Source organism: Pungitius pungitius, chromosome 9 (assembly GCF_949316345.1).
Source record: "Pungitius pungitius chromosome 9, fPunPun2.1, whole genome shotgun sequence".
Lineage (NCBI taxonomy): Eukaryota > Metazoa > Chordata > Actinopteri > Perciformes > Gasterosteidae > Pungitius > Pungitius pungitius.
The window spans coordinates 9,466,018-9,492,691 of NC_084908.1; the positions used below are offsets into that span (position 1 = coordinate 9,466,018).

At 40.7% G+C, this 26,674-nt stretch overlaps 3 protein-coding genes across 4 annotated transcripts; 1 reads left to right on the forward strand and 2 right to left on the reverse strand.

Moving 5' to 3' along the window:
* The first annotated feature begins 5,718 nt into the window (after positions 1-5,718).
* krt94 (keratin 94) lies at positions 5,719-8,704 on the forward strand. Of its 2 annotated transcripts, XM_062564477.1 has the most exons (8): positions 5,719-6,222; positions 6,468-6,550; positions 6,680-6,836; positions 6,974-7,135; positions 7,280-7,405; positions 7,970-8,190; positions 8,320-8,327; positions 8,411-8,704. In XM_062564477.1, the coding sequence occupies exons 1-8, from the start codon at positions 5,815-5,817 to the stop codon at positions 8,476-8,478; spliced, it is 1,233 nt and encodes a 410-aa protein (XP_062420461.1). In that variant the 5' UTR covers positions 5,719-5,814; the 3' UTR covers positions 8,479-8,704. The 2 variants fall into 2 exon arrangements, with proteins under 2 accessions (XP_062420461.1, XP_062420460.1); XM_062564476.1 differs by having other exon boundaries at positions 8,320-8,704.
* Positions 8,705-13,221: 4,517 nt separating this feature from the next.
* Positions 13,222-19,605, reverse strand: LOC119218415 (stromal membrane-associated protein 1-like). The gene is made up of 10 exons (XM_037472827.2): positions 19,310-19,605; positions 18,722-18,855; positions 18,422-18,507; positions 18,250-18,325; positions 18,058-18,120; positions 17,844-17,919; positions 16,422-16,546; positions 15,533-15,743; positions 14,463-14,800; positions 13,222-13,895 (listed from the first exon to the last, which is right to left on the reverse strand). The coding sequence occupies exons 1-10, from the start codon at positions 19,425-19,427 to the stop codon at positions 13,761-13,763; spliced, it is 1,362 nt and encodes a 453-aa protein (XP_037328724.1). The 5' UTR covers positions 19,428-19,605; the 3' UTR covers positions 13,222-13,760.
* Positions 19,606-19,830: 225 nt separating this feature from the next.
* Positions 19,831-23,637, reverse strand: cenpk (centromere protein K). Its single transcript, XM_037470827.2, has 10 exons — positions 23,506-23,637; positions 23,151-23,225; positions 23,001-23,057; positions 22,408-22,471; positions 21,981-22,027; positions 21,814-21,896; positions 21,597-21,695; positions 21,155-21,284; positions 20,985-21,038; positions 19,831-20,262 (listed from the first exon to the last, which is right to left on the reverse strand). The coding sequence occupies exons 1-10, from the start codon at positions 23,506-23,508 to the stop codon at positions 20,107-20,109; spliced, it is 768 nt and encodes a 255-aa protein (XP_037326724.1). The 5' UTR covers positions 23,509-23,637; the 3' UTR covers positions 19,831-20,106.
* Between the last annotated feature and the right edge of the window lie 3,037 nt (positions 23,638-26,674).

Genomic DNA, 26,674 nt, shown 5'->3' on the forward strand with positions numbered 1-26,674 from the left:
TAGCAGGTGTATTTGATTGTCAGACATCATACATGATACCATAGATCAGTGGTATTAGTTAAACCTCTACTTTTCCTGTTGTGACTTGTCAAAGCTCTCTAAGAAATCCCAATTATCTTGTAAAACTAAGCATTGACTCATGTCGAGTTCTCTCAGTCTTCCATTCTTCCCACCCAAGACCAAATCTGATTTCATATCAACAACTATAGCTTAAATCATCCAAGCAATGTGTTTCTTTAGAACTCAATCTTTTCTTTCTTCAATCTCTTTTTGATGATTATTATTTTGTTTTTTAATATTAGAAGCTTTTCAGTGCTAGAATCAACAGGATTGGCTTGTACAACAACTTTTAAATGTCACCTTTACCCACATTTATCATCAATGAAAAGATCTTTTGTTCCTTCAAACACTGGAGACTGAAAAATGTAGCACACCCTAAAGATCTTCCTTCAAGATATTTAACGTTTGCATTAGCTGAAGGCTCACTAAAACACGTTAAGTTACATTTCAGTTGCAGCAGCAACTAAAACACACATGCATGCTTGTGCAAACAGTTTTCTTTGACTAACATATTTCATAGACTTCATAAAAGTGACATGGTAGTTTGATCAATTGACTCAAAGAAACACACATTGACAAAGTAGCAGTATTCACTCTGCTTTTCCTTGTTTTTCATTTTTAACTTTGCACCATAGTCAATAATTGCATTGACTATGGTGCGATTAGGAGCTTTTACACGGACGAGAGAAAGATATACTTTAATGTTAATAAATTAAATCATGTTTACTAATGGACCAAAAGGAATACTATATAGACAGCTTTGCCTTTTACACAAAAGCCATAGTTTTTCCCAAAGCATTAGAGAAATCTCAACTTTGAAAAGTATGAGTCAGAATAATTTCCAAGACATTTGGTACATGGAACACAGTGAAGACAGTCATCATCAAGGGGAGAAAATATGGCACAACAGTGTCATTACAAAGAACTGGACGTCCCTCCAAAATTGATCAAAAGACAAGAAGGAAACTGGTCAGGGAAGAGGCCGACAGCAACATTCAAGGAGCTGCAGGAATTGGCAAGTACTGGCTGTGTACATGTGACAACATTCTCTCGTATCCTTCATACGTTTGTACTACGGAGTGGAGTGGCAGAACAGAAGCCTTTTCTTACATACGAGCCCGGCGAAATTTAGCAAAAGCATTGATGAAGACTACCAAATACCAAATATATATTTAAATATATGCAGGGAAATGAAAGTGGCCACAATTTGAAGTGATACTTGTGCTCGCTGCATCAGTCCAGAGTCTTTCAGTCACTCTCCGTTCTGCAGCGGTTTGCTGTCATGTCTGTGCATGTGTTTGTGTTTTGAAAACAGAGTCTGTGTAAAACAGAGAGAAATAGTTGGCAAGCCTTTGTGTGGAGTCATTCTGCTCAACCATCTACAGACATTTTATTCATTTAATTCTTCTTCAGAGTATAACTTTGGGTTTCAAACTCCATTCTGGGAGAATATCTGTTGCATCTCTAAAGCAGCTCTTTTGTTTAATGGCGTTCACTAGATGGTGCACTTCAGCTGTGAGTCTCACCTCTACAGCTCAGAGGTCTGTTGTACAGGAAGGGCGCGGCCCTTTGAAAAACTGTTTCAGAACCATCAACCCCTGAAGACCTTTTCACAAAGTCTTTTTCTCTTTTCCTCATACATTTTTATCACACTATCAGAACTTGATTCAGTATTTACAGCAAAAGCTTCCCATATAAAGTAGACTTCCTGATATATTTCTTCCAGGTTAATGTACCATAGGTCTGTTGACAACAAACTTTTATTTATCCAAGCTCCCATGGATGAATGAAAGAGTCTATGCACAACTGGTAATTCAGTGTGCAGGTGAGTATTTTATTGTCTACTGTTCCCACAGAGACAGGAGGAACACACCAAGCTCTTCACATATCTCACACAAACACACAGACACGTACACACACAAGTAATCCAACCCTCGGCACATTTCCCTGCGGTTGATCAGTCAATGATTCACTCCAGAACCTTCGTTAGAAATGTTTGCATGCTATTTGTTGCACAGTGCATGCCGATTCAATGAGCAGGATTTGGTAATGCCTGGGGAGGGGTGTGGTACCTCGAGAGGAGGCTCCATGGGCCCTGTTGCTCCATAACCGGCTCACATCTGTGATTCCTAGTTACTGACTAAGCACAGAGCTGTTCTTGCTGCCTTTTGTGCACCATTATATTGATACGTAGTATATATGCATATACAGTATATACAGGACAGGTCACATTTTCTCTTTCAATTCAATGAGTGAAAACTTTTGACTGATACTGTATATATCACCATTACTTTTGTTTCTTTTCAGTTTCCGAAATATTTTTAGATCAGGCAAGAAAGAACTGATTGACTTTTCAAACCTTCTGAAAGTGGTTTATCACTTAAGATCATATAACTGATTCACAGAACAAAGATGGTGGCGAACCCTCTAATATTGGCTCAGACAAATACAGAGGTCAGTCCTCGTTAGCTTCTGTGGCAATTGTTCCATAACGTGGTGTAATGGGCTGCACAGTTTCTGCACAAAGACAGAGCTGTTCATCATTAATTCACACATAAACTAAATAGGAGCATGGCTTTCTTGGAGGAATCAGAATGTTTATTTCATTACTTTTATATGACTATTTGATTGTATCTTTAAAATTGATGAGTGGTGCTTTGAGCTATATGCTATTATCACAATGCTAACATGCTCACGACAGCAATGCAGACATGCTGATACGATGCCGGTTAACATTATATTGTACATCTACATCGTTAAGAGTGTGTTTTCTAAGTGACAATTCAACATGTGAAATCAACACCTGATTATTATTGTTCCAAATCTCAATGTGCTATAAGAAGAACAAACATGCATTGGTTTGTCATATTGACATGATATGAACAAGCAAGTTTTCCAAAAGGATGGGGCCCATTTGTTAAATGCCAGAGAAGTCACACATACACTCTGCCAATCCCAGTTGCTATGCTACAGACAAACTGAATCATTTGAACAACGTTTTGCGACCACGGTAACATGAACGTGAACATGAAATGTTTTGTTTTAAAACAGTAGACTCTTGATCTTTGCATAGAAAGTGTCCCTCTATTCTTTTCGCCTTGAAGAAGGAAACTCAGGACAGAACATGATGGATTGATTGCTGAAGAAAACATCCCTGTTTGAGTTCAGTCGGCTTCACCGAACCCCAGTGCCAACAATGGCGATTTGGTACAGATTTATAATATACAAATGAAATTCGCTCCGACATTTCCGGTCTAACTATAATTATTCCTTTATATCATGACATAGAGGTCACATGGGAATGAACAAGTTGCAGAAAGGGAAAATCCATGCAACCGGTGCCTGGCAAGGGATTGTCCCGCCTCCCCCGCCAAAGTTCAAGTAGCCTCCCATATCGACTATTTTACTCAGGAATCTTATCTTCTGTTTTACTCAATCGGTTTCAGTAAGCAGGATTAGAGAAGTACTGGGTGTGATAGTATTTATACAGAGTCATGCAGTTAATTACTCATAGTGCTTTAAAAGTGCAGACAAGTGCAGACAATCTAATATTTATATAACTAGAAGAAAAGCTCTCTGAGAATTATATGATTGAACAGACCTAATCAGTGGTTAGATGTTAGGTTGTATGTGTTTAATTTGAGCTTTGCTGTTACCGTAGATTGTGTGAGCCCTTTGAGTAAATATTGAGTATGAGACTATAATCTTTAACCTGTTGAGGTTTGACCTGGGTTTGATGATCACATGAGAAACTGTAAAAACTCTTCTTTTGTATCTCACTGGTTCAAAATAGTAATTACAATATTACCAAAAATGATTGCGTTGAGACTACAGATCAAATATATGAAAAACAGTGTAAGTTTCGTGTAAGATTGTACAGGTAATTTCAGACAATTTTATTTTTCTAGTTCTCAGTTTGTGTCTCAGTTTTGTTAAGTCATATCTCTCTCTCTGTTTACGTGTAATGACTGGTCCACTAAGATTATACATAACAATGATTAAGGTCTAGACAAATAAAGTTCACATGACTTGTTTTGACTCCTGTAAGGCAAGATAAACCTGCGACCCACATAATGAACATTTTGGTCTTTGAGCCATAGCGCATAAAATAATGAAACGCCCCAATCCTCAAGAGGCTTCTACAATAATTCATTTCATGTCATAAATGTTTTCCCTTTAAAAATACACTTTCAGCACAAACTATGCACTGAAGTCTAAATTTCCCAAGGATAATAAAGACACGAATGAACTTTTATGTGTGTGGGTCACTTACAAGAAGGGATTAGTTGACACGATGCCCACATGCTAACATAACGACGATTGTTCCAAATTCTTGGACAGGTCCTAAACAACGAGAGGTTTCTTAAAACCAAGCTTTTAGAACAATAAAAAAGTTGCTCCAGTCCAAATATGCCAAATGTAATGCAGGAGAGTGAACACAGTCCATAAGAGGCATGACTCTCTTCCTTTGAGGGTTGAGAGGTGACTCCATGTGCCTCCCTCACCTCCCCCCAGCTGACACGAGATGTTGTGCTACGGGAACAAGGAAATTAGCCAGAGCCGCACTTTGAGATGAGGAGGACACACACACACACACACATGCATGCACCCCCAGCCACACATTTGCACACGCAAATGAACACAGAACCACACAGAATCCCATGAGGCACTGTTTCTGATCCCTCACAAAGCCCATGACAGAGGACAAAACCAGCTAAATGTACTGTTGCACATGCACACACACACACACATGCACGCACACACGCATGCACACACACACGCACACACGCACACACACACACACACACACACACACACACACACACACACACACACACACACACACACACACACAGGATACAGGACTTAGGGGGGATGTTGTGTGTGATATGATGAACAATGGAGTCTGACAAATTCCCCTAAATGGGTTTGACTGAAAATATGAAAAACAATCCCGGATTGTGGTTCAAGGCTGTTCATGCAGCTATCAATCAGTAATAACATTCAGATACAATTAGCATTTAATGCTATTTAAAAGTATTCGGTCTATTAAAAATGTAATTGTTATGTACATGCTGTATGCATGCTATAATTTATTAATAATGCTAGATTACATTTTTACATGACATGTCATTTAGCTGACGCTTTTATCCAAAGCAACTTACATTATAAGACAATCATAGCAGTATGTCCTAAATGTTTTTCGAAGACTGAAACACAGTCTTATCATCATGGGTTTCAAAGACAAAACATATTATTTGCAAATAAATGTTTACTCAGGGTGGACAGTAAAGCAATAACACTCCTTTCTATTTGCATGAAGACAAATGACTCGAGATCAACACCAGACTAGAATGAAGGTATACACAAAAGCAAATGCAAGTCATACATGCAGATGGAGACACAAACACACATTATCAGACACACACTCCAGATCCCTATGGACCCACAGATCCTCACACACAGACACACACAGCATTCCATAACAGTTTCCTCATAGGAGTGGAAAGAAACCGTACCCTGGTCCTTAAAGGAAAACAAATGGAAGTTCGGCCAAACCCCCGGTTGAACTATGGAGGAAAACTCCCAGCGAGCCTCCCCACCTCCCTCCTCCCAGCGAGACCCGCCCCTGGTCAAGCACTATATCAAGAGCCTGCCTGCTTCTAACAAACTCTGCAGTCCTGCTACAATCTTCAGCTGTGTAACAGTCCTCTCTCCTCGTGTTCTCTCTTGACCAGCAGACAGTCCGCCATCATGTTTTACAGCCAAAGCAGCGGTCCCCAAACGATCCTCAGGCAGAGCCGCAGCTACACGTCAAGTTCTGCTCCCCACAAGGCTCACAGTGTGTCTGGGTACAGCTTCAGAGGGAACCCGCGCATCGCCTCCACCAGCGTGCGCACCGTCTCCTCCGGGTATGGAGGTGGCATGGGCGGGTTCGACCTGTCCAACGCACTGGACCAGAGCTCCGTGCACATGAACGAGAAGGCCACCATGCAGAACCTGAACGATCGCCTGGCCAGCTACCTGGACAAGGTCCGCTCTCTGGAGACCGCCAACTCTAAGCTGGAGGTGCAGATCAGAGAGTACTACGAGCAGAAGGGGCCAGCAGCCGAGAGGGACTACAGCAACTACTGGGCCATTATCAATGACCTGAAGGACAAGGTATGGTGTGTGCCAAATGTTTGCTGTGCTGTTAATGATTATTTAAAACAGTTGGGTAAAGTCAAATATGAAGGCAATATGCTTGACAATGTAACCCAGTGTTGTAGCTGTGTGGACTGAGAGGCACTGCATGCGGAATGAACTGATGTACATGTGTGTGTAGTTTAGAGCAAACCAGTCCCTGCTGTGTGCAATTGCACAATGAACTATTCATTTCAGACTCCAATTGTGCTTCTTTTCCCAAGATTGCCGCCGCCAACGTCGGCAATGCCAGCATCCTGCTCCAGATTGACAACTCTAAACTGGCTGCTGATGACTTCAGAACCAAGTAAGCAGGAACCTTCATACGCCGAGGTCCTCATCCTCGTTAATCACGTTAATGGCAACCTGGGTGGGGGGGCTTCAGGGTCATAGGCGTCTCATATCTATTTGCCCCACTCTCAAAAAAACACACCAGGTTTGAGCATGAGCTGATGATGCGCCAGTCAGTTGAGGCTGACATCGCAAACCTGCGGCGTCTGCTGGACCAGACCACCCTGACGAAAGCCGACCTGGAGATGCAGATCGAGAGCCTGCAGGATGAGCTGGCCTACCTCAAGAAGAACCACGCCGAGGTGATTTTCGCACACCCTGTAGCTATAACGACCAATGCTCACTGTGAGCAGGCGTCACCCAACCCTGGGCCAAAACTGTTTGAGATTCAGCCAATAGATCTCAAAGCTGACCTCTTTTTATCTTTCTTTCTGTCCAGGAGCTGGCAGCGATGCGCTCTCAGCTCACTGGCACAGTCAATGTGGAGGTGGATGCCGCGCCCCAGGCAGACCTCAACAAAGCCCTGGACGAGATCCGCGCCCAGTACGAGGCCATCACCGACAAACATCGGCGCGACCAGGAGTGCTGGTTTAATGAGAAGGTGAAAAGACTTTTCCATAAACAATCCCGTCCCACACCTTGCAAATGACTGGGTTCACTCCCTCAACTATCCCATAATGACACACAATGATTGGTGTTATCACCTCACCAAGCCTCCTTTTACGTTTTTTTTTTCTTGCTCTAGTCCACAGCCCTGTCCAAGGAGGTGGCCTACAGCACTGAGACAATCCAGACGTCCAAGACAGAGATCGGTGACCTGCGGCGCACACTGCAGGGCCTGGAGATTGAACTGCAGTCTCAGCTCAGCATGGTGAGACACCCCCCCCCACCCCCCCCACCCCCTCCAATCTGTTCTCATCCCACTGATCTTGCCTTATATGAGCAGAAATCCCAGGTTGCAGTCTTGCCTGGAATTGCAGAAACAGACAGTGACAGAGGGTAAAAGAGCGGAGGGAGGGGAACACAGAGAGGCTTCATTAAAAGGGTGAGGGGAGGCAGAGAAAGATATACACACAATGGGATCTGTGGGGAAGGGAGGGAAGGGCTCCAATTCTGAAAGGCATAAAAGAGCTTGAAGAAAGCCGAAGGAATGCTGAACTGGATGACCCAAAACGTCTCACTCCCGTGGATTATCTGTGCCCAGCTGGAGTAGATCAACTCTCCCTGCCAGCACAGAGCACTGCTCCTGTCGAGGAGCATATATGCCTCTGCTAAGCATTTCCTTATTAAGAAGGGATATTGCTTTGCAAAAACAGACCTGCTTTTGTGTCTGTCAGACCTATAATCCAAGGCGTGGCTGCGGGTTGCAGACTATAGTTAGTTATGGGTTCCAACGTGTGTATCAACTGCTTTTTATCTTTGCATCTCTTAACAGAAAGGAGCTTTAGAAAACACACTGGGAGAGACGGACGCTCGTTACAGCTCCATGCTTTCCGCCTTCCAAAGCACAATCAACATGCTTGAACAAGAACTCGGCAACGTGCGCTCAAGCATCGAGCAGCAGGGCCAGGAATACAGGATGCTGCTGGACATCAAGACCAGACTGGAGCAGGAGATCACAACCTACAGGAGCCTGCTGGAAACCGAGGAGTCCAGGTAGGCCCAGTGAAACAGAAGAATGGAGTTATGACGTCATTTCAAAGTGCTTTAACTCTTGGAGAAAATAATGCACCAATTTACTCAAAGTTTCCCCCTACCTTTCTCTTCCCTCTGCCTCTATTCTAGACCTAAAGGTGAGTGACGCATGTTTTAACAAGGCATTAAAAAACAACAGTAGGGTCAGTGTAATACAAGCTTGAAGCACTGCCATCATGAGCTTTTCCCTTCTGTTTCACAGGAGGCTCAAAGACCACAGTCACAACCACCGTGCGGAGTTCCAGCTAGGAGGTCCAATTGGCAGGACAAGCTGTACTCAGACCTACAAACACACACACACACACACACGCACACACACACATTAATAAAACTGTACTGAAGAAAATGCAGATATTTTGAAAGTGATTTGGTGTTTTAAAGTCTAAAACATTTGCAATTCAAAAGGAATGTGCGTGTGTGATTGTGTATTTGTGTGTTTCACCTTTCTGATAATAAATCGGCTAGTTGATACAAAGTGTGTTGTTTCGTGACTTTAATGGTCTTTCAGAAAAAACATACATTCTACATCCTCTCAACAACATTGCTCTGTTGGTGCAGTCGTCATGGCAACAGCATTACAACCTAGGAGGTAGCATGCAGAACTCTTTGCTCCATGAGCTGCTGTCAGGAAAGCGAGAACAATGGTTTACAGCTCCAGTGTGGAAGGCATTAGGATTTAGAGACCAATTAAAGTGAATGTCTGGACTTTGCCCAAAACAAGACACACCCCAATGGTTGACCAATCTTTTCCATGGAGGCCTCCAAGGCAGCGCTACATGAAGTATTTGTGACTCACGTTTCCTAGTGACAAGAACACACACTCAGGATAGAAATACTGAGTGGCAACGCAAACACTGGCTGACTGAACAAATAGTCATTTTGGAAACAGATGCTATCAGTGCTGCACTTTGGCCATTCCTACAATAGGATGATTGATTGAAAATGACTAATGAGCTGCAGTGTTCAAATGTATCTTGGAGGGTGCGGCAACTTGTATGATGGGGACCTAATACATATGTGTTTGGTTTTGTGTCCTGTTTAGTGTGGAACATTATATTGGTGTCGAGTGTGGGGAGGAGTGAGGGAGCCACAGTATCATGTGAGCCTTTACACTCAGTCAGCAGTCACAGCTTCCAAAAATGAAATCCTGTCAAGAGTTCATCATTCTCAAATGATGTTGTAATGTTGGTTTTGGAGAAGGGGGAGATTAAAGAGAGGATCACATTGCAAACCTCCTCCCCCCCCTCTGAGGAGCTTCACAGCCATATTTGGATCTGTCCTGTTGCATATCTGCGTCTTCTCCACGCTGATATAATGATATGTCATGACGAAGCCCTTGCAGAAATGCTTGTAACTTGAACATCCCAAAGCAGAGGTTGTGAAAAGATGTAACATCAGTCCATTTTCCCCTGACAAAGGTTTTAACGCGGCCTACATGGCGAGAGCTTATCGCATATAACTAAGCTTATCTTTACGACAAAACTAACGCCAAAGCACTAAAGTTCTTCAATGGTGACACTCCTGACATTATTGATGCTGGATGTTGTGCATTTTTGTTTTTCTAAATCTTTTCCTATGTTTAAAATGTGCCACAATATGCTGTGATGGTACTGGTTTTAGTTCTTCCTGTATGAGGCACAGTACAAAATGTTGAAGTTTGTATACACAGCATGTTCATGAACAATATTATATACATTAAAAAACAAATATAGCATCTGAAGTTTGTCATCATGCAATCAAAAAATGAAAAATGAAAAGAACTGTTTTGCAGTAACTAAGGAAGATATTAACACTACAAACAACACCGCTCCCATTTAATTGGAAGGATTTCCTTCAATTTGTTCAGGAGCCTCTGGGTGTAATAATGAGTTGTCAGCATGAACAAAGTTCCGTTGACGATGTATATAATAGACAAGGAGATCAGGGGAAGATGTAAAAGAAGCCGACATTGAGTAGTAGTTAGTCTGTCTATTCATGTTGTAAATAATAAACTATCTACACGTGGCTGCACAAAAGAAAATTCTAGGGAGCGGCAGTTATTTCAGTTTTATTTCCCTGTCATGGCTGCCTGCCATCTAACGCCAGCCTGAGGGTAGCAGAGCGTGAGTTTAGACAGAAGAAGGGGCTCCTCACATGGATTGTTGAAATACCGGCTTGAAGACATAGTTTGTTTTTTTCTTTCTGTTTTCTGCTTTCTACTGAAACTGTTGAAACAACACTTTTCCATAATGTGCGTAACATTCATTTGTCCAGTACCTAAATCTGCATGTCACAGTGTGGTTTTATCAGTTTATTTAGTGCATAGCGCTTTTCATTTTTCACCAAGAAAATAGCATTACTGCGTAAATTAAATTAACAGTTTTGTGAAGAGCTTGTACTTATATCTCATTAACTATCTCGGTTCTACATAGTAAATATGAAGACAGTTTGTGCTTGTTTTAGCACAAACACATCAAACAATTGGCTTATTGGCTTCATCGTGTAACATAATTCTGATTAATTTGACTTGAAATGAAAAGTACAATTAGCAAAGATTACTTAGATGTGGGCCGGTTGTATTTCCATGTAATCAAATCACAGTAAGCTTTCAAATCAGTAAAATGTTGAGTTGAGTATTTGTCTTATCTGCAACGGTGATATTGCGACACACCCGTATCAGCAGGAATGTCGAAGCAGCATTCTCCACCTGACTGATGCACTTTATACTGGAGCAGTGTTAGGTTTGACACACACGCTGAGAGAAATGCCTAACCTCTTTGCTAAAGTTCTGAGACACAGTACAACATCAAACCTTACTGCGAAAGTTTTCAGAGGCATAAGAACAGTTGCGAGGTAGAAAGTGGAACAACACCAAATACACTTGAGGGGCTTTCAGGCACTGCCAAGCATGAGATAGCTGTGCCTTTTGTCCATTTTGTCTGGCTTTGAGTTTGGTTCTCCTGTGAGTCCATTCCCTCCATAGAAACAAAGCATTGTGTATATTTTAATAAGAAAGCATGCAGCTACGAAACGGGGAAAGGTGGAATGAAACAGGCAGGGTTGGTTTGACAAACCACACCGTACATAAAATGGTAAAATTGTGAAGACGGGACGGACTTACCTGGTCTCAACTTAGTAGCTTTCTAAATACAACGTGAAAGAGAGAGTTCATTATAAGAGTTTTGATGGTATTGCATTTTTCTGTGCTACTTTAAAATGAATTATACATCCACTTTTTAAAGCTGTTTGTACTGGATCATATCCCAGCATTAATTTGGTGTATACATATATTGTGTGTTTAAGAAATGCCTTCTTTTAAAATCCTCATTAATATCATGCGCAAAACCCAGAGAGAAATACCCAATGAAACAACTGCTGATCTGATGTTTAGAGGCAGAGTGAGGCGCATTTTCTGTACAAAACTGTTACAGACTGTAAAAACCTACTGTATGAATCTGTTTTTCCAAACCCTGCAAGTTTGTGGGAATGTGTCCAAAAATGCCTTAAAAAGGCATAAACGTGATGTTCCATATTTACCACCAGTTAGAAAGGTGCAAAAGCTCAGCAAGGTACATGTATGAGTGATAAAAAATAACTACACAATAAATTCAAACAAATAGGACAGAAATGTTTATTACAATACATATTGCCATAGAATAATGGGCTTTAGTTCATTTTGGCTACAGACTGGGCAACTACCTTTTCATTTCAAAGCTAATGCACTACTGCCACCTAGTGCTGGTTTCCTATATGAATCCGTTTGTGACAATGAACAAGACTCATTTGAGACAGAGTGGACTCCTTATCAAACCCATAGAAAAATATATTTGGATGAAAATTAACATTATAATCAGGTGCCCAAAATAAGAATAAAACCACTGTTTAGACTTGTCTAATTTGTTGCTGGGCTTTAATCAAGATTACACTAATAGTGCCCTGATGTCCGCTCTACACCTCAACACAGGTCCAGGCCGTCAGAGACTAAAAGTAATTTAGTAAAATTTAGTAAAGCCAAACGTGTAGCGTGAAGAGTAAAATACATTTTCATATCATAATGGATCCAATAATGTGTAACCTTTATACCTCTCAGCTGTCCGTCCATCTTCTTTGACTTTGGACAGCAGGGGGCGTGCTTTCACCTCCTCGCGCAGCACAGAGCTCCGTGTGGTAGAAGGTCAAAGGTCAAGGGGGCGGAGCTGGGAAATTACAGGAAGTAAACATGTGCATGCTGTTTCGCTAACAAATTTAGATCACGGAATATTCCTTTGTGATCTGAATTATTCAGCACAGAAGGAATGTGTTGTTTGGATGTTTGTGCTTTCTCCAAATCCAGACGTTGTGTAGTTACTGAGATGATTGCTTGTGTGTTAATTGGAGAACCTTACGCGAGCTGGGTTTTTGAGTTGCTTTGTAACGTTAGTTTTATTTGATGCATTTAACGATATGGACATATTTATTTTCCTTTCAATCATTCATAAGTTAAATATGCACTAAAACTATTATTTCATTTTAATTCGAACAATATATACTGTATATACTGAAAACCATTTTCCTCGGTGGAGATGAATATGTAATCTTCTTTTACCTTTGAACCAGAATGGATCACACACACGCCTCCATTCATACAGGCTCCCAATGCAGAAATCCAGTTTTTAAATATTTAAATTGTTTCAAATCTTAACGGGCAAAAAATTTCCAAATGTATTTCGTCTTCACCATATGAGCGACAACTGTGCGGACTGCAGCCTAGTGGGCAGTAGCAGTGATTGACTGTTCCTGGGCGGAAAAAAAGTCCTTTTTAAAATAGACCTTCTGATTTCACTCCTGTCCAAAGCTGAAAGTTTTGTTCTCTAGGTGATTGAGAGGAACAAATCTGCAATTCTGTGTATATAATTTTAGTTTCCGTGGCTGAGCGAGATTCTCAATCATCAAAATGTAAGCAAGAATAGGAGATAAAACTTTGTCCCAGCAGGTATATTTCTATATGGATCATAAAAGACGCATCAGAGGCACTCATTTATTATCACTTTAATTTTATAGGGGAACCACAAGTACTTTAAAAGAAGGTTATACAGCGCTGTACATTTTGGAGCAGTACTAACAGACTTGATAGACATATCTTCTCCCGTTAAATACTATTCATTTAAATGTTCTATATTCTTATAATTATACAGTGATACAATAAAAGCTTGTGTAACTGGTCCTGCAGCTTTTCTGATATGTCAATATCATTTTTGTTTGGACTGTTATTTCCTTGTAATTTTTTTCCAAAAAAGGAAAATAAAAGTTATGATCAAAAACCCTATGACAGGCAGAAACTGCCAGGCTGTAATCCTGTATGACTCCCAATTCACTCACACAATAGAGAGAAAGAGAGACAGAAGCGGAGAGGGGGGAGAAAAAAAAGGAGATACAATTTTAATGTTCTGAAGGCTGGTCCGCGATGGAAATGGGCATCAGTTCATACGGAGGTGCAAAGAAGCACAAGATACATTTTGCACTTTCTGCAAACTCGACTTTTACTCTGCCCAACCATTAACTCGCTCGAAGGCTCACTTCCATAGCTGTGTGCTGAGAGTCTGGCCAGATCCTGCGGCGGCCCATCCACCCATAGCTGATGGAGGCTGACTGAAGGCCATCTGGCCACCTGCACCATTCAGAGTCAACCCTGACATCTGCTGGTTCACCTGGGGACGTTAGAGAGATCTATATCAACACCAGAGCATAACATCATGGATGCCTCGAGGGTTCAGGAATCAATTGTTGCTGCTCCATAGTGGCTGCTAGATGCCCTGTTGTGCAAAGCGTCATCGTAGCGGAGTGTGGACACAAGTGAAACTAACCATGGCTGTGCGATTTAGCATATTTCAACGACTATGAAAGAAAAGTTATCGACAAAAGCAGATATTGAGGCGCATCAAGTCGCTCTAGATCGGCTGGAGAAAGGTTGCAACATGGAGGCCGTCTCGTTGACAATGCTTTGTGAGTGGTACTTTTTATTTCTGTTTATATATACACCCACAACAAATGTGTTAAAAAGTTGACTTCTCTACTACTGATGCATTCAACTTTAAGTCAATTTCTATTTGTGTTGAAAAATGATCTCAATATTGACCAAAACAATACAGATTTTTGCCATAATCAAGCAGCCATGCATGCACCCAACCCACAAACCTAGACTTAATGTGGAGTTGCTTGTTAAATACCCTCTTACAACGCTGCAGTAATCAACATGGCTTAATGGCTCTCCATACCTGACCCATGTTCCACTGAGCCTGTTGCCCCGGCTGGATGGCGTACATGCCCTGAGCGGGCAGCATGCCTGCGGGCAACGCACCGCCCTGCGGCCCCATCATGCTCGGTGCCATGCCCATCACACCGGTGGCTGGTGCATTGCCCATGAAGCCATTCGGCATCGTCATCCCAACCATCATGCCCGGACTGGGCCCCATCATGGCCGCCCCGCTCTGCGCCATCATAGCACCCATGACGGTTGTAGGCGGCATGGCCGCGCCCATGCCAGGGAAGGCCTGATAACCGCCGGTGGCCTGGACAGGAAACTGCATCTGGGAGGGGCCCATGAACATACCAGCTGGAAGGTGGAAAGAAGACATGCAAAGCACAGAGGAGAAAGTTACGCAGAGAATGAAGGGTGTTTACCAAAACTAGTTCAATGTTTGGCTGTTTGTTTAACTGCCTGTTAATCAAGTTTCAACAGGTGTGCGGGACATGAAAGCATGAATCTACTTGCTCTTTATGGATTATAGTGGATCAACATTACAGTGGCGGGGAAACGTTAATCTGGTAAATAGGTTTTCAAAATCGGACACAGCGGACCTTCCCGAAGGACAAAATCCAGACAACTGCAATCCCAAATTTGCTAGTATCCAATGCGAATAATTTTGTCATGTAGGGACATTTAATTAGTTGTGGGAAACAACTGGATCCCCGTTTTCTCTGCATAGGGGGAAGTTCTCAGGCAGGTTCTAGTTATTGGAAGTCTCTTTAGCCTTTTTTGGTGATATATTCAATGCTGTAGGTACCGAGAGACGTTATGCAAGATAATCAATGTTTCGCTTACAATTATATAAAAAAATTTCGGGCACGGCCGTTCCACCCCAACATGTTTGCATTTATGTGCGTGTATTTGCAGCTTGTCCGCTGTTGCAGCGCATGTGGCGCTCGCAACAGCAGACAGAGCCCCCCTCTTCCCCCAACGTTGCAGCCTAGGAAACACAAATAATGATCATTTCTGAAAGGAATTGCAATAAAAGAAAATGACAGGTTGTATTTCACATTATTTCAAAAAGGTTTGCGTCCTAACCAGCGGGGGCCTGTTGGGGCATGCTGTTGGTTCCATACAGGGACAGGATGGAGTCCTTGGACAGCGGCTTCTTTGCTGCGTCTTCGGTTTTAGTGGCGCTACCGGTGTCACTGAACAAGTCCAGGTCTCCCTGTCCCGACCCCGAGCTGACGCCGCCCCCTCCTGCCGCCGCAGCGTGTGTCGGAGGGCTGGCTGCGTTACTGGAGCTCACCTGTAGATGAAGGTAACGACTCACATTTAAAACATTAGTAGATTCATTTGAAGCATTTGAAGTCCTGAAAGAACATCCTTCCAATCAAAACAACAAATTATCTGTATTCTGTATGATAATAGCAGCATTTCTAGTGTTGAATGTTGGTGAACGGTTTGTTGGTCTACAGGCCCCCAGAACGAACTAGTTGTTTTACCAGCACTACCTGTACTGTGACACAGCAATAACAAAGTGACATTACAGGGATGTATTCAACATTCGGTTTTTACTGTTTCCATCTCCGGGGTTATGTTGGTTGGCCAAACCAAACTCTCTAATTACTTTGGGTCTTTGAAGACTTTAATAATACTTTGACATTTACCAACCCTTTACAGTGAACAAATAAAGAAAACATAATAATGAAGGAGCCACTGATGTTTCACACACACACAAACACACCAGCTGCGACTATTTAAATGTTAGACAAATGATTCATTCTTTCTCTGCCCTTTTCACTGTCTCTTGGTATTGGTGTTTACGTCTTGTGGGTTATTGATGCTGGTAGTTATTAATTGACTTTTACATTTTCTACTGCAGATTTAGGGTTTACAACTAGACAGCCATTACTGTCAAGGCCTTCTGAGCATCATTCAGAAGTGAGTACTACATCACGACCAGGTAATCCTTCCTACATTTTACCTGTGTAAACTGAGCTGCAGATGAGGTGGAGGGGAGGGGGTTGGATACCATAGGGCCGAATATATCCAGGTCATTGTTGTTCTGGCTTGTGCTACCATTGTTAGTTGATGAAGCTGCCGGTGCATCTGATAGAGATAAAAAAACTGGTTTTACAGGTAAAATTCAGAGCTCACAGTTTGAGACAACAAGTGCTGGACTATTTTCACAATCCTACCACACTGACGACTTCCCAATGACATTCTACATGAATTCACAAGAACTTACTGAAGATTAAATAAATAAAACAGTATAATCTGTATTGCTGTAAAAAGGTGTGTAAAACAAACAGAGCTTATGTTTGCTCATGCGAGAATACGTGTAATCAATTCATTTCACTGCAATGCCCACCCACAGCGGAGCAGTGAGCATAATGGCTACAATAAAAGATTAATCAGCTTACTCTCGATAGCTCACTGACCGCAAAAATGCCCCTCAGTGGCAAGAAAATGTCATCTTACTTTAAACTTTAAATGAAATTGCTGTAATGAAGTGATATCCACATTCAGTCACTAATGTCAGAGCCATGTCATCGAAAGAAAGGCTGGACCAGTACACAAGTCGTGTTCCACCGGATCATTTGACCAAACGAAACAACTCACTTCCTACACATCAGTGCAAAAATAGCCAAATAATTGCACACTGTAAGACCTGCAGCAAGTGAGCCATCAACAGACCCGTGAGCTGCAACCTTTCCATACTGTTGGGATAAATGTGCAGTGAGCAGCTGGTGTAAGGTGTTGCCTCCATTCATCATGTGTCAAACGGTCCCCATTTCACGGTTTTATACTTAAGATGGTCAAAGACAGAATGTCCAAACATACATGGTAAAAAAAATGACTGGTCCGTCGCTGACCAGAGTGACTGTGTCAGCAGCTTTACCGCTTCCTCCTCTCGCTGTCGCTTACTGCCTCAACGCTACTTATAACAACACACTTCATTCAAGTTCTCATCGCGATACACACAACATAGCGTATCCGATGAGTTTGTCTGCTTCTTCTCAGAGGAGTAACAGGGATAGAGTCACAGTAATTGCTAAAAAACAACCCAACATTACTCTCAAGCCCACTGCCTGATGAGCCAAAAGGTTTACAGCGGTGACAACACGAGCTACGGCGACCGTACGTTTTGGCCCTCAGCCTTACAGGACTACAAAGTCTCACTTCAGTTCATTGAAAAAGCATACAATCACAGCCATAACAGAGCAAAGCACGCCACACCAAGCAAGAGCTACAGGCACCCCCTGCACAAATACAGAGTCATTTGATATAAATCAGTATTCAAAATTGACACAGCACTGTTAGCACATTAAACCTCCAAGCTCAGTGAGTCTATGGTCTTCCATGCATTCATTTATTTTGCAGCAACCAAAGAAGACACACTTACCAAGGCCTAGGAGGTTCACAGCGGGTTCTGAAGCCTTAGCAGGGCTGATCTTGGGAGCTGGCCTGGACTCTTCACTCTTTAAAAAAGAAAAAAAAAAAGTAGTTAAAATAAATAATGTTCTTATGGAAAAATCTGTATGGGAAAAAAACAATGCTGAGAAACATTTGTACATCCAACAGCTCCACTCATGAAGGAATGTGCGTGAGACACTTACTTTGGTGTAAGATGACGTCTTGCTACCTTTGTCTGGCTCCCTCTCTTTCTTAACACCTTTTGGCTAACAAAAACAAAAGAAATTCAAAATTAACCCAGAAAACTAATTCAACCATTTGTATGTAAAGGTATGTACAATACTTAAAAAAGCATGTACATTTGAGCTATTCAGAATTAAAAAGTGGATACGTACACTGCTTCCGTTAGTCACATTCTTGCTGTAGTATTTCTTCTTCTCATATTTATCCCTGATGAAGAATTCCACAGCTCTGAGGTCAGAGTTAAGAGACAAACGGGTCAGAAATGAATTCTTTTGTATACACAGTATGGCCCTTTAAAGTGTGTCTGCTGATTGTTAAGGATACTGGTCTGTTTGAGGTCTTCTGAAGCTTTCTGGAAGGTTTGCCTCATAAAGCCTCCTGGCTCTGGTGTTACCCATATCCTGTATACTCTTAAAAAGAAAAGAAAAGTGGAAGAAGTTTACGGATATCAAAAGAATGTCACGGTTGGTTATCATTAGAGGGCAGGGATGCTGGAATAAATGTCTTGAACTACCATACAATTCAACAATTTCAATGCATCGCCAAAACGACTCAAATCGATCGAGTATTGGTGTAATAAAAGCAACGTGTACCTGTAATTGAAGCAAAGTACCAAAAGTATACCTGGATTTGTGCAGAAGTCCACTGGTCCAGGTTGACTGATTTGACCCGGGATATGTGCACTCCGAGGTTCCTGTGGATGCCAGCACATCGGATGCAGATAAATACTCCCAGATTCCAGGATGCCCATCTTGGACCTGATGAAGCGAAAAATTAAAATACAAAAAAAAGTATTGTGATTCGATAATGGCGATAAGTCTGACGAAAATACATAAACGTGCAACTAACGTTAACATCTTGTAGTGACTTGACGTGACAAAAGCAAGCTCTGCATTCTTAACCAATGACCTCAAGTACTTGTAGAGAAAACTGTTCCTGTTCGACGTTTTAAAAAAACAGAAGAGCTGAAGGCAGCGTTTACGGGAGGAGAGAAGCGGGCAGCTTACATTTAGGAAGTTAGCTCGCTAGTTAGCCACTTAGTTTAGCTTCAGGGGAAGATGTCAGCTGACTAGCTTGAGCTAGTTACACACTAGCGAGTTAGCTTAGCTAAGGTAGCGAACCTAGATGCTACTAAGTTAGGGCGGATCCTGCGGGAAAATGTGAACCCCGTGCCGTGGATTTTCTTTTAAGTAGATAGTGTGAAAACTCTACCTTTAGCCTCGCAGTCGGCGCAGTACTTGTTGTCTTCCTCTCTGAGCATTTTGGACAGGATGGCCTGGTGCTGCTCGTTGAGTTTCTGGGCCTTCTCTCTCTCCGAGCGGGTCGCCATAGTCACGGCTTTAGTTGGACTTCTTTAATAAAAATGACTCCGCTTTAATCACTCGTATATTGAAATAGGTTTCTGATAAAAGACCATAATCGTAGAGAGGAACGCCTCAGAGCGAGATGTGAAAACACCCGGAACCGGGATCCCGTCTCCGCCCACAGGAATGCTAAAGCTGACGCGTCGGATGCAGCTCATTGGACGACAGTTCTGACGTCATCTGACGAACAAAGTTTCTTCCAAAAATAAGTTTTACATTTTCATAGAAAGAAAAGATAGTTCAGTGCATTACAAATGTATCCAACAGTTCCCATTAATAGATTTGTCTTGAAAAATGGCCACTAATCGTCCACACTAAACACAATCGATGATCCCTTTTTTCTTTCTAAAAAAGACTCCACATCTGCATTTTTGCAAGTTTATTGAACATTAAAATGTTTAGAGAAAAAACAACAGTTAACCTCAGGGTTTCAAAGTAATTCTATTAGCAATTCAAAAACATTTGAACGAAACCAAAGTTTGTCCTATGTAATAAACTGTACAACTGATCATAAAAAATATACATGTGAACCCTTGTAGGGAAAATTAATAGTTCACACTTTATATCTGTAACCCCAGCAGTTAATCTGCACATGAGTTTACATAATCTACATAAGTATGGCACTATAGGATAAAATTCTGTGCCCTAACAAAAGGTTTCCAGACGGATTTTGAAGTTATTTTCACGGTGCCTCACAGCAATGCCATAGCGCAAGAGCATCTCTACGTATGGTGGCCAGAATGTGTTGTCCACTGTTACATAGGGGTCGTGTGGTGTATTTAGGACCTTGTTCATAAGCACCTGTGGGGGTACAGAGGGAGATTTATTCAGTAAGTGTGCAAGGTGAACTTGCAAAGTATGCAGGTAGGCATTAACAAAGAGAAATGTCAATCATGTTTGTATTTCTTTCTCTATTTCACAATCAAAAGAGATGCAATGAAAGAGAGGACGTGCAAAATTGACTACGGATACTAAAATACCGTTTTTTTTATGCAGTCTATGTACCATGACCTACAAAAGACCATTAAGTTAAGAATCAAAAAATTACAATGATAAAACCACCTTAAAAAATATACATGTGCAGTCCTGAGTATATACATGTATACATTTATATACGCACACATATATACACTCACTGGCCACTTTATTAGGTACACTTATTCAATTGCCAATCACATGGCCGCAACTAAATGCGTTAAGGCACGTAGACGTGGTCAAGACAACTTGAATGGGGAAGTGACTTTGAACGTGCTGTGGTTGTTGGTGGCTGACGGCCTGTAGTGAGTCACAAACTGTGGAGGTACTGAGATTTTTACGCACAACAGTCCCTAGGGTTTACAGAGAATGGTCTAAGAAAGAGTCAAAATATCCAGGATGCGATAGTTGGGTGGACAAAAAGGCCTTTTTGATGATTATGTATATATACAGTATATATATATATATATACATAAATAAATACACATACACACACACGGAAACATAATTGGATATCAAAGCGGTTTATGTGGTGCATCGAAACCCACCTCAAGAATCTCATTAAGTGAAATCAAGTCTTCATCTAACTCCTGGGTAATGTTCTGAAAACAAAAACATAATTTGAATATCTGCACTGCTGTGGTAACAAAACAGGTTTTGCATGTTTAGAGGCTGCGAGAGCACGAACGATGGTCAAACACAGAACAGGCCGCAGCACCTTCTTTTTCTTGTTGGATTCATTGTGAGGGAGAGGGACGTGCTTCTCCAGTATTTCCCCCAAAGACTCCATCAACCTTTCATGGTAGACCTTCATTTTATGGATTTTTGCCTTGGTGTCCTGCAATATACTGAGTTCACATGTTCCTATTTTAGTTCATACATGCAGTTGTTTAAATTCATACATACAGTTTTCTAAATGAATTGTATGAATCCTTTGGTGCGATTTTTTGTGCTTATGTGCTCTAGTACGTTTTCTTTGAATGCCATCCACCTTCCTATTAGGCTGTAGGTGAACATTTAGCCGGTGGCACATTTACATGATGGACTAAAGTGCTTGTGTTACAATTGTGCATTGTCGCTTCTTTAAAGAAATGCATGTGTTTTACTGCCATCCAGTGGACATAACCCTCAAAAGGTGAGTGGCTTAATGTGACACTCACCTGTGCTCTGATAATTTTCCTTTTTCCGTTTGAAGTCGTTTGACATGGTCATTGGCAGCGTCCAGCGCCTGTTTCTTCTCCTCCAACCACTTCTGTTCACTAAATTAGACGCATTTTCAGAATAGACTGGAAAAAACATATTTAAAGTATCTTCCGTTCACTTCTGAGAAACATGTATATGCTCTAAGGAAAGACTTAAAATCTGCACTATACGCACACTTTTTTAGTTTCTCTTAATTGGTCTCTCCTGGCTTCATGGCAAGAAACAACCATCTCAAGTTCAGAGCACAGCTTGAGCATCTGTGGAAAACAAAGTGGAAAAAGTATATTGCAAGAATATAAACAAGACGCATTCTTCAGTGTTGCATTTCACATGCAGCATACCTCCTCTTTTCCAGCTTGAAGTAAAACTTCTGAATTTGATGCTAGCACTGGATAGAGAAAAAACATATAAACAAATACTATAAATATATTTATATAAAAATTGTGTAATAGCAAACAGCATATGAAACATGAGGAAAAATATAAAACACTAAAAATATATATAGAGCAGGTATAAAAATGTAACTGTGTAAAAGCCTGTAATCACAATTTAATAAAGTAATAAAGTCTGAAAAGAAATATTGATTTAAGAGTATGTTTGTCTTCACCTTCACACTAGTTTAAATAGTTTAATTTTCATTTGAAATAAATTATGTTAACTGTAATGGTGGCATACAACTGTGGTACTGATTATTGATGTTCGTATTTCAGTTGTAAACACACATTTCCTCATTGTGGCAGCTTATATCAGTGTGAGCAGGGGACTTACATTCTGGCTCCATAGTCAGCCACTGCTTCAGTTCAGCTTCTGTTGCCATCAGTCGATTAACTGCCTATTGAAGTAGAATATTCACACATGCTATCACATTTACAAATGCTAATGATTAGTTATTAAGTTATTTATGGACATCAAAACAAATAAACCAGCAATAATATAGTAAAATGTGACTTATAATGTAACTAAACAATGGTTTTGGGTTAACTGATTGTAAAGCTTCTAATGAACATCAATCATCACAGTTTGACTTGCTGGATTACGCTGACACTGAATATTGAAAAAGGCATGGAAAGATTTTGGATATTTTATGTGGTATTTGTTTTTAAATGTCATACCTTTAGGGTAAAACCCACTGAAATACTGACATTTGTAAACGTATATTGTCCAAGCAGTTCTTTCATTAGCCCAATTCTGTCATTCTTTTTTTGAGTGATTGATTTTCGACTACTCGATAATATTGTTATTTTGCTTGCTTTTATATAGTAATTTAGGTCAACACCACCTTCAAGGTTTTCCACGCAGTCATCAGCAAATATTATATATGACTTTAAAAGTACAGCAATGAACATGCACAATCATCTCACCTGCTCCGGGGGATTCTCACAGAAATCTGGTTCACACAGCATAATCTTATTCTGAAGCTGAAAAAGAAAGGGACACATCCTGCAGTTTGTACATCGTTCGCACGGCCATTGACTGGTTGGAAAGGTCAGCCTGGCAAAACATCAGTTTACCGTTTCCAGCTTAGCAAACTGCTCCTCACAGCGGAGCATCAGCTCGCTCTGAGCAGCCTCCGACAGCCCCGCAGCCTGCACACGGACACACGAAATGCACAGACAGTGTCGATTTGCACAACGATCTTATTTTCAAAACTGAGTTTTCATACTTAAAACTGCACGGACACATTCCCCCAGTCCACGGGTGAGGATTAATGTAAATAAACTGTCGGCTACTGTGGCGCGTGATGCATTATTGGAAAGTCGGCTGGTTCACATTAGCTGGGCCGATAATCTCCAATGTGAATACATCCCAGATTACATTGCTCTGTACATGAGCTACAAAAATTACAAGAAGGACGTCCAATCTTACCATAGTATGTGAATTTCACTCGTCTATTCTCCACAACACGGAAGCCAACAACAGCCGCTGCTTTTTCAAAATACCGCCAACACTGATGACGTAGTGTCTGCGACAAAGCACGGTGCTGAGGAGCGTCATCGCTGCGCCGGTCTGCGCATGATCAGTGCGATCTTCATAGATAGGAGCCACAGATATGCAGATAAGACCAATTTTTCAGAGAAAATTGGTAAGTGAGTAAACTTTTGCAATAATGCAATGCGTAGTGCATGACGCAAAGACCCAGCAGCAGATCCTCAGCACAGAGGGATTTATTGTGCTTTCTCAAAAAAATTCGGCTTATTACTTTAAAATTAAGGCGTAAAGGCTAATCGTATGTAGTTTAAATAGCACAAGTATGTTCAATACTTAAATACTATGACCTACTTCAGAATAACGTAGTAGGTACTTAACATGAGTATTTTCTTTTCAAGCTAGTTCAGTTATGACATTTATCCCCACTACCAGGTAACTTTTTTTTTTTTTTTACAAAACGTTATTCTCGTTCAGTTGATGCTTTAGTAATTACATTTTATTAATGTAAAAACAGAGGGTAAATGCATTTGTATATCCCTTAACTACTCTCTGGAGAAACTCTGGAGATAATACATCTTGAATCTTGAATCTGCACGTTCACTTTCAACGTTCAAGTCTTTTAAAAGCTGTTGTCATTTCAGGTATTCTGCCTTAAGGTCTAAACACCCACGGCTTTGTATTACACACAGGCTAGAACATGGACATATGCTGCTTTCCCCCATTTAATTACACTTAACTTGTCAAAGGACATGTCCAAATTAGGTTATTTATGTCCGTTTATGTAAATAAACATTTTATTCAGACACTATTTTCAAAAAAGCCACACACACACATGCACGCTGGCGCACACACACACCATGGTTAACTGCTCAGTGGACACTGTGCTGTGAGCACCAGCAGGTGTCTCGCTGTCTCCTCAGTGGCCGCGCAGCACACTGGAGTCTGAACCTCATCAACATCTGCATTGTCTCTTGCACCTTTTTTGTCTTTCAAAGTCACGGTTTGACAATTAACCTTTTTTTATGACAAGCATGCTGTTTATTATTTTTAATGGCGAATCCCCTTTTCCAGATCAGGCCAATAGACACCACTTTGCTATAAAACATCTTGCTTAGAAAATCTTTTAATTTTCCCCCAGAGGTCATGTTTGTAAAATCTTTATTTTTTTCCCCTGAAATGTTAAACCCATAAAATGGATAATACATTGTGTTCATGTGCTGCTATTTCTTTTTATTTGGTGTAATTTCTTTGCATCATTGCTGAAAAATACGAAATTCTTAATGTTGATGCAGGTTTGACCATTTAACCAGCAAAAGACGTTGTGTTTATCATCGACCAACAATATAAAATCAATATATGTATTATGTATTAAGAGATACAATCTAACCAAGGTCAAAATGACAAAATGAACAATTCAGTGCAGATGGTGGTATGGACTTTTTACTATTTGACCATTTGGACGTGCTGCACCAGCATCAGTAGTCTACATATTTACTGATTTTATATGTTAAGCTACATCCCCAAAGAACCCATAGCCTGGATTATTTGAATGATCAACTAGAATTTGATTAATATGCAAATTTCCAAACAAACTGTTCCATTTGAGCCTTCAGCGCAGCCTAATTAATCAACAGTTAAAGGAAATTAATACATACATCAATTCTGTCAGGAACATGCTTAGTTCAATCGCCCGTAAAATTGAAGTTTGAAGTATTAACTGGCTCCACAGGAAGGCTATGATTAAAACTCCAATACAGGCTATCCAGGCAAACATAAGGACATCTTCTTTTTAGTACTTATATTTAAAAACAACCACATTAATAATAATAATAATACAAATAACAATAATAATGATACTTTGATGGGTGGTGACAATTTCATTCTCCTAATTTTGATGAGTCTAAATAGAAATATTGAACAAATAATTGCATTTTTAATCCTGTCATGGGGCAGTGTTTCAAATACTAGTTCATATTTTGCACCTGAGACTCTTTTCCACAAGGGTGCAAATAATAATAAAGTAAAGAGAGGGAGGGAGAGAGAGAGAGAGAGAGAGAGAGAGAGAGAGGGGAGGGAAGATGAAAAGAGAGAGGGCTGTTCTATTGTTTCAGTAGGGACTCATGCATCAAACTTCAATTTTCCGGACGATTGAAGTAGTGATTTTTTCCATCTTGAAGTGAAATACTGAAATACACTTAAGACCTCCAGATTAATTACCACGAAGTGGTCCCACAGACTGTAGTATTACTTATCACCGTGCCTCCTGACAAGCCCTCATAAAATAAGCAAGTGAAATCCATAAACTTAGCCTGCCTTAACACTCTCTCCCTTCATAAATATGCTTGATTCAGAATATGCTGACACACAAAAATGCACGTACACACAGACACGCGCGCGCCCGCGCGCTCACGCAGACCCACGTACACACACACACACACATGCAAACAACCACACGGTGTAATGCCTCAAAACACAGGATTCGTTTTTAGAAATAGGTTTGAGATTAGCATTATCATATTTGTAAGTCATTTTAAGAAATGTAGCCAATATCCATTTTTCTTTGGAGGTACCTTTAAAATCAAGGGTTACTTTTGATGAACAAAACATTAATACAAATGAACTAAATGCAACATCCTCTATTTAGCATTAATTGGCATATGGCAAATGGTTTATGACAGACTATAATGCAGTTGTAAATATTTAAAATGTATATTTATGGTCAGTATTTATTAACTCCAACTTCTAGGAAAGCAAAATTTACATTATTACAATTGCGTTTATGATATTGTCAATAATTATTTGTGGAGTCCAAATGGGGTTTATTTGTTTGTAAATACATTAATCAATGCTTAAATCGGCTTACAACTATATATTATAATGTGTTATAAACAATCAAAAAGGAACTAAAAAATGCCAAGGGGGTTTAAAGTAAAGTGTAACTGAATTAAACATTTTATAGAAGTAATTTGTCTAGAGAATTGACAATAGCTTCAGTCATAAGTGCTTGAAGGTCTACAAACTCTTTCTGTCCTGATTTGAAAGAAAAAAATAAACTAAAATAGAAGAAAGCCAACACAACAAGTCACTATAGAGGACAACCCTACTT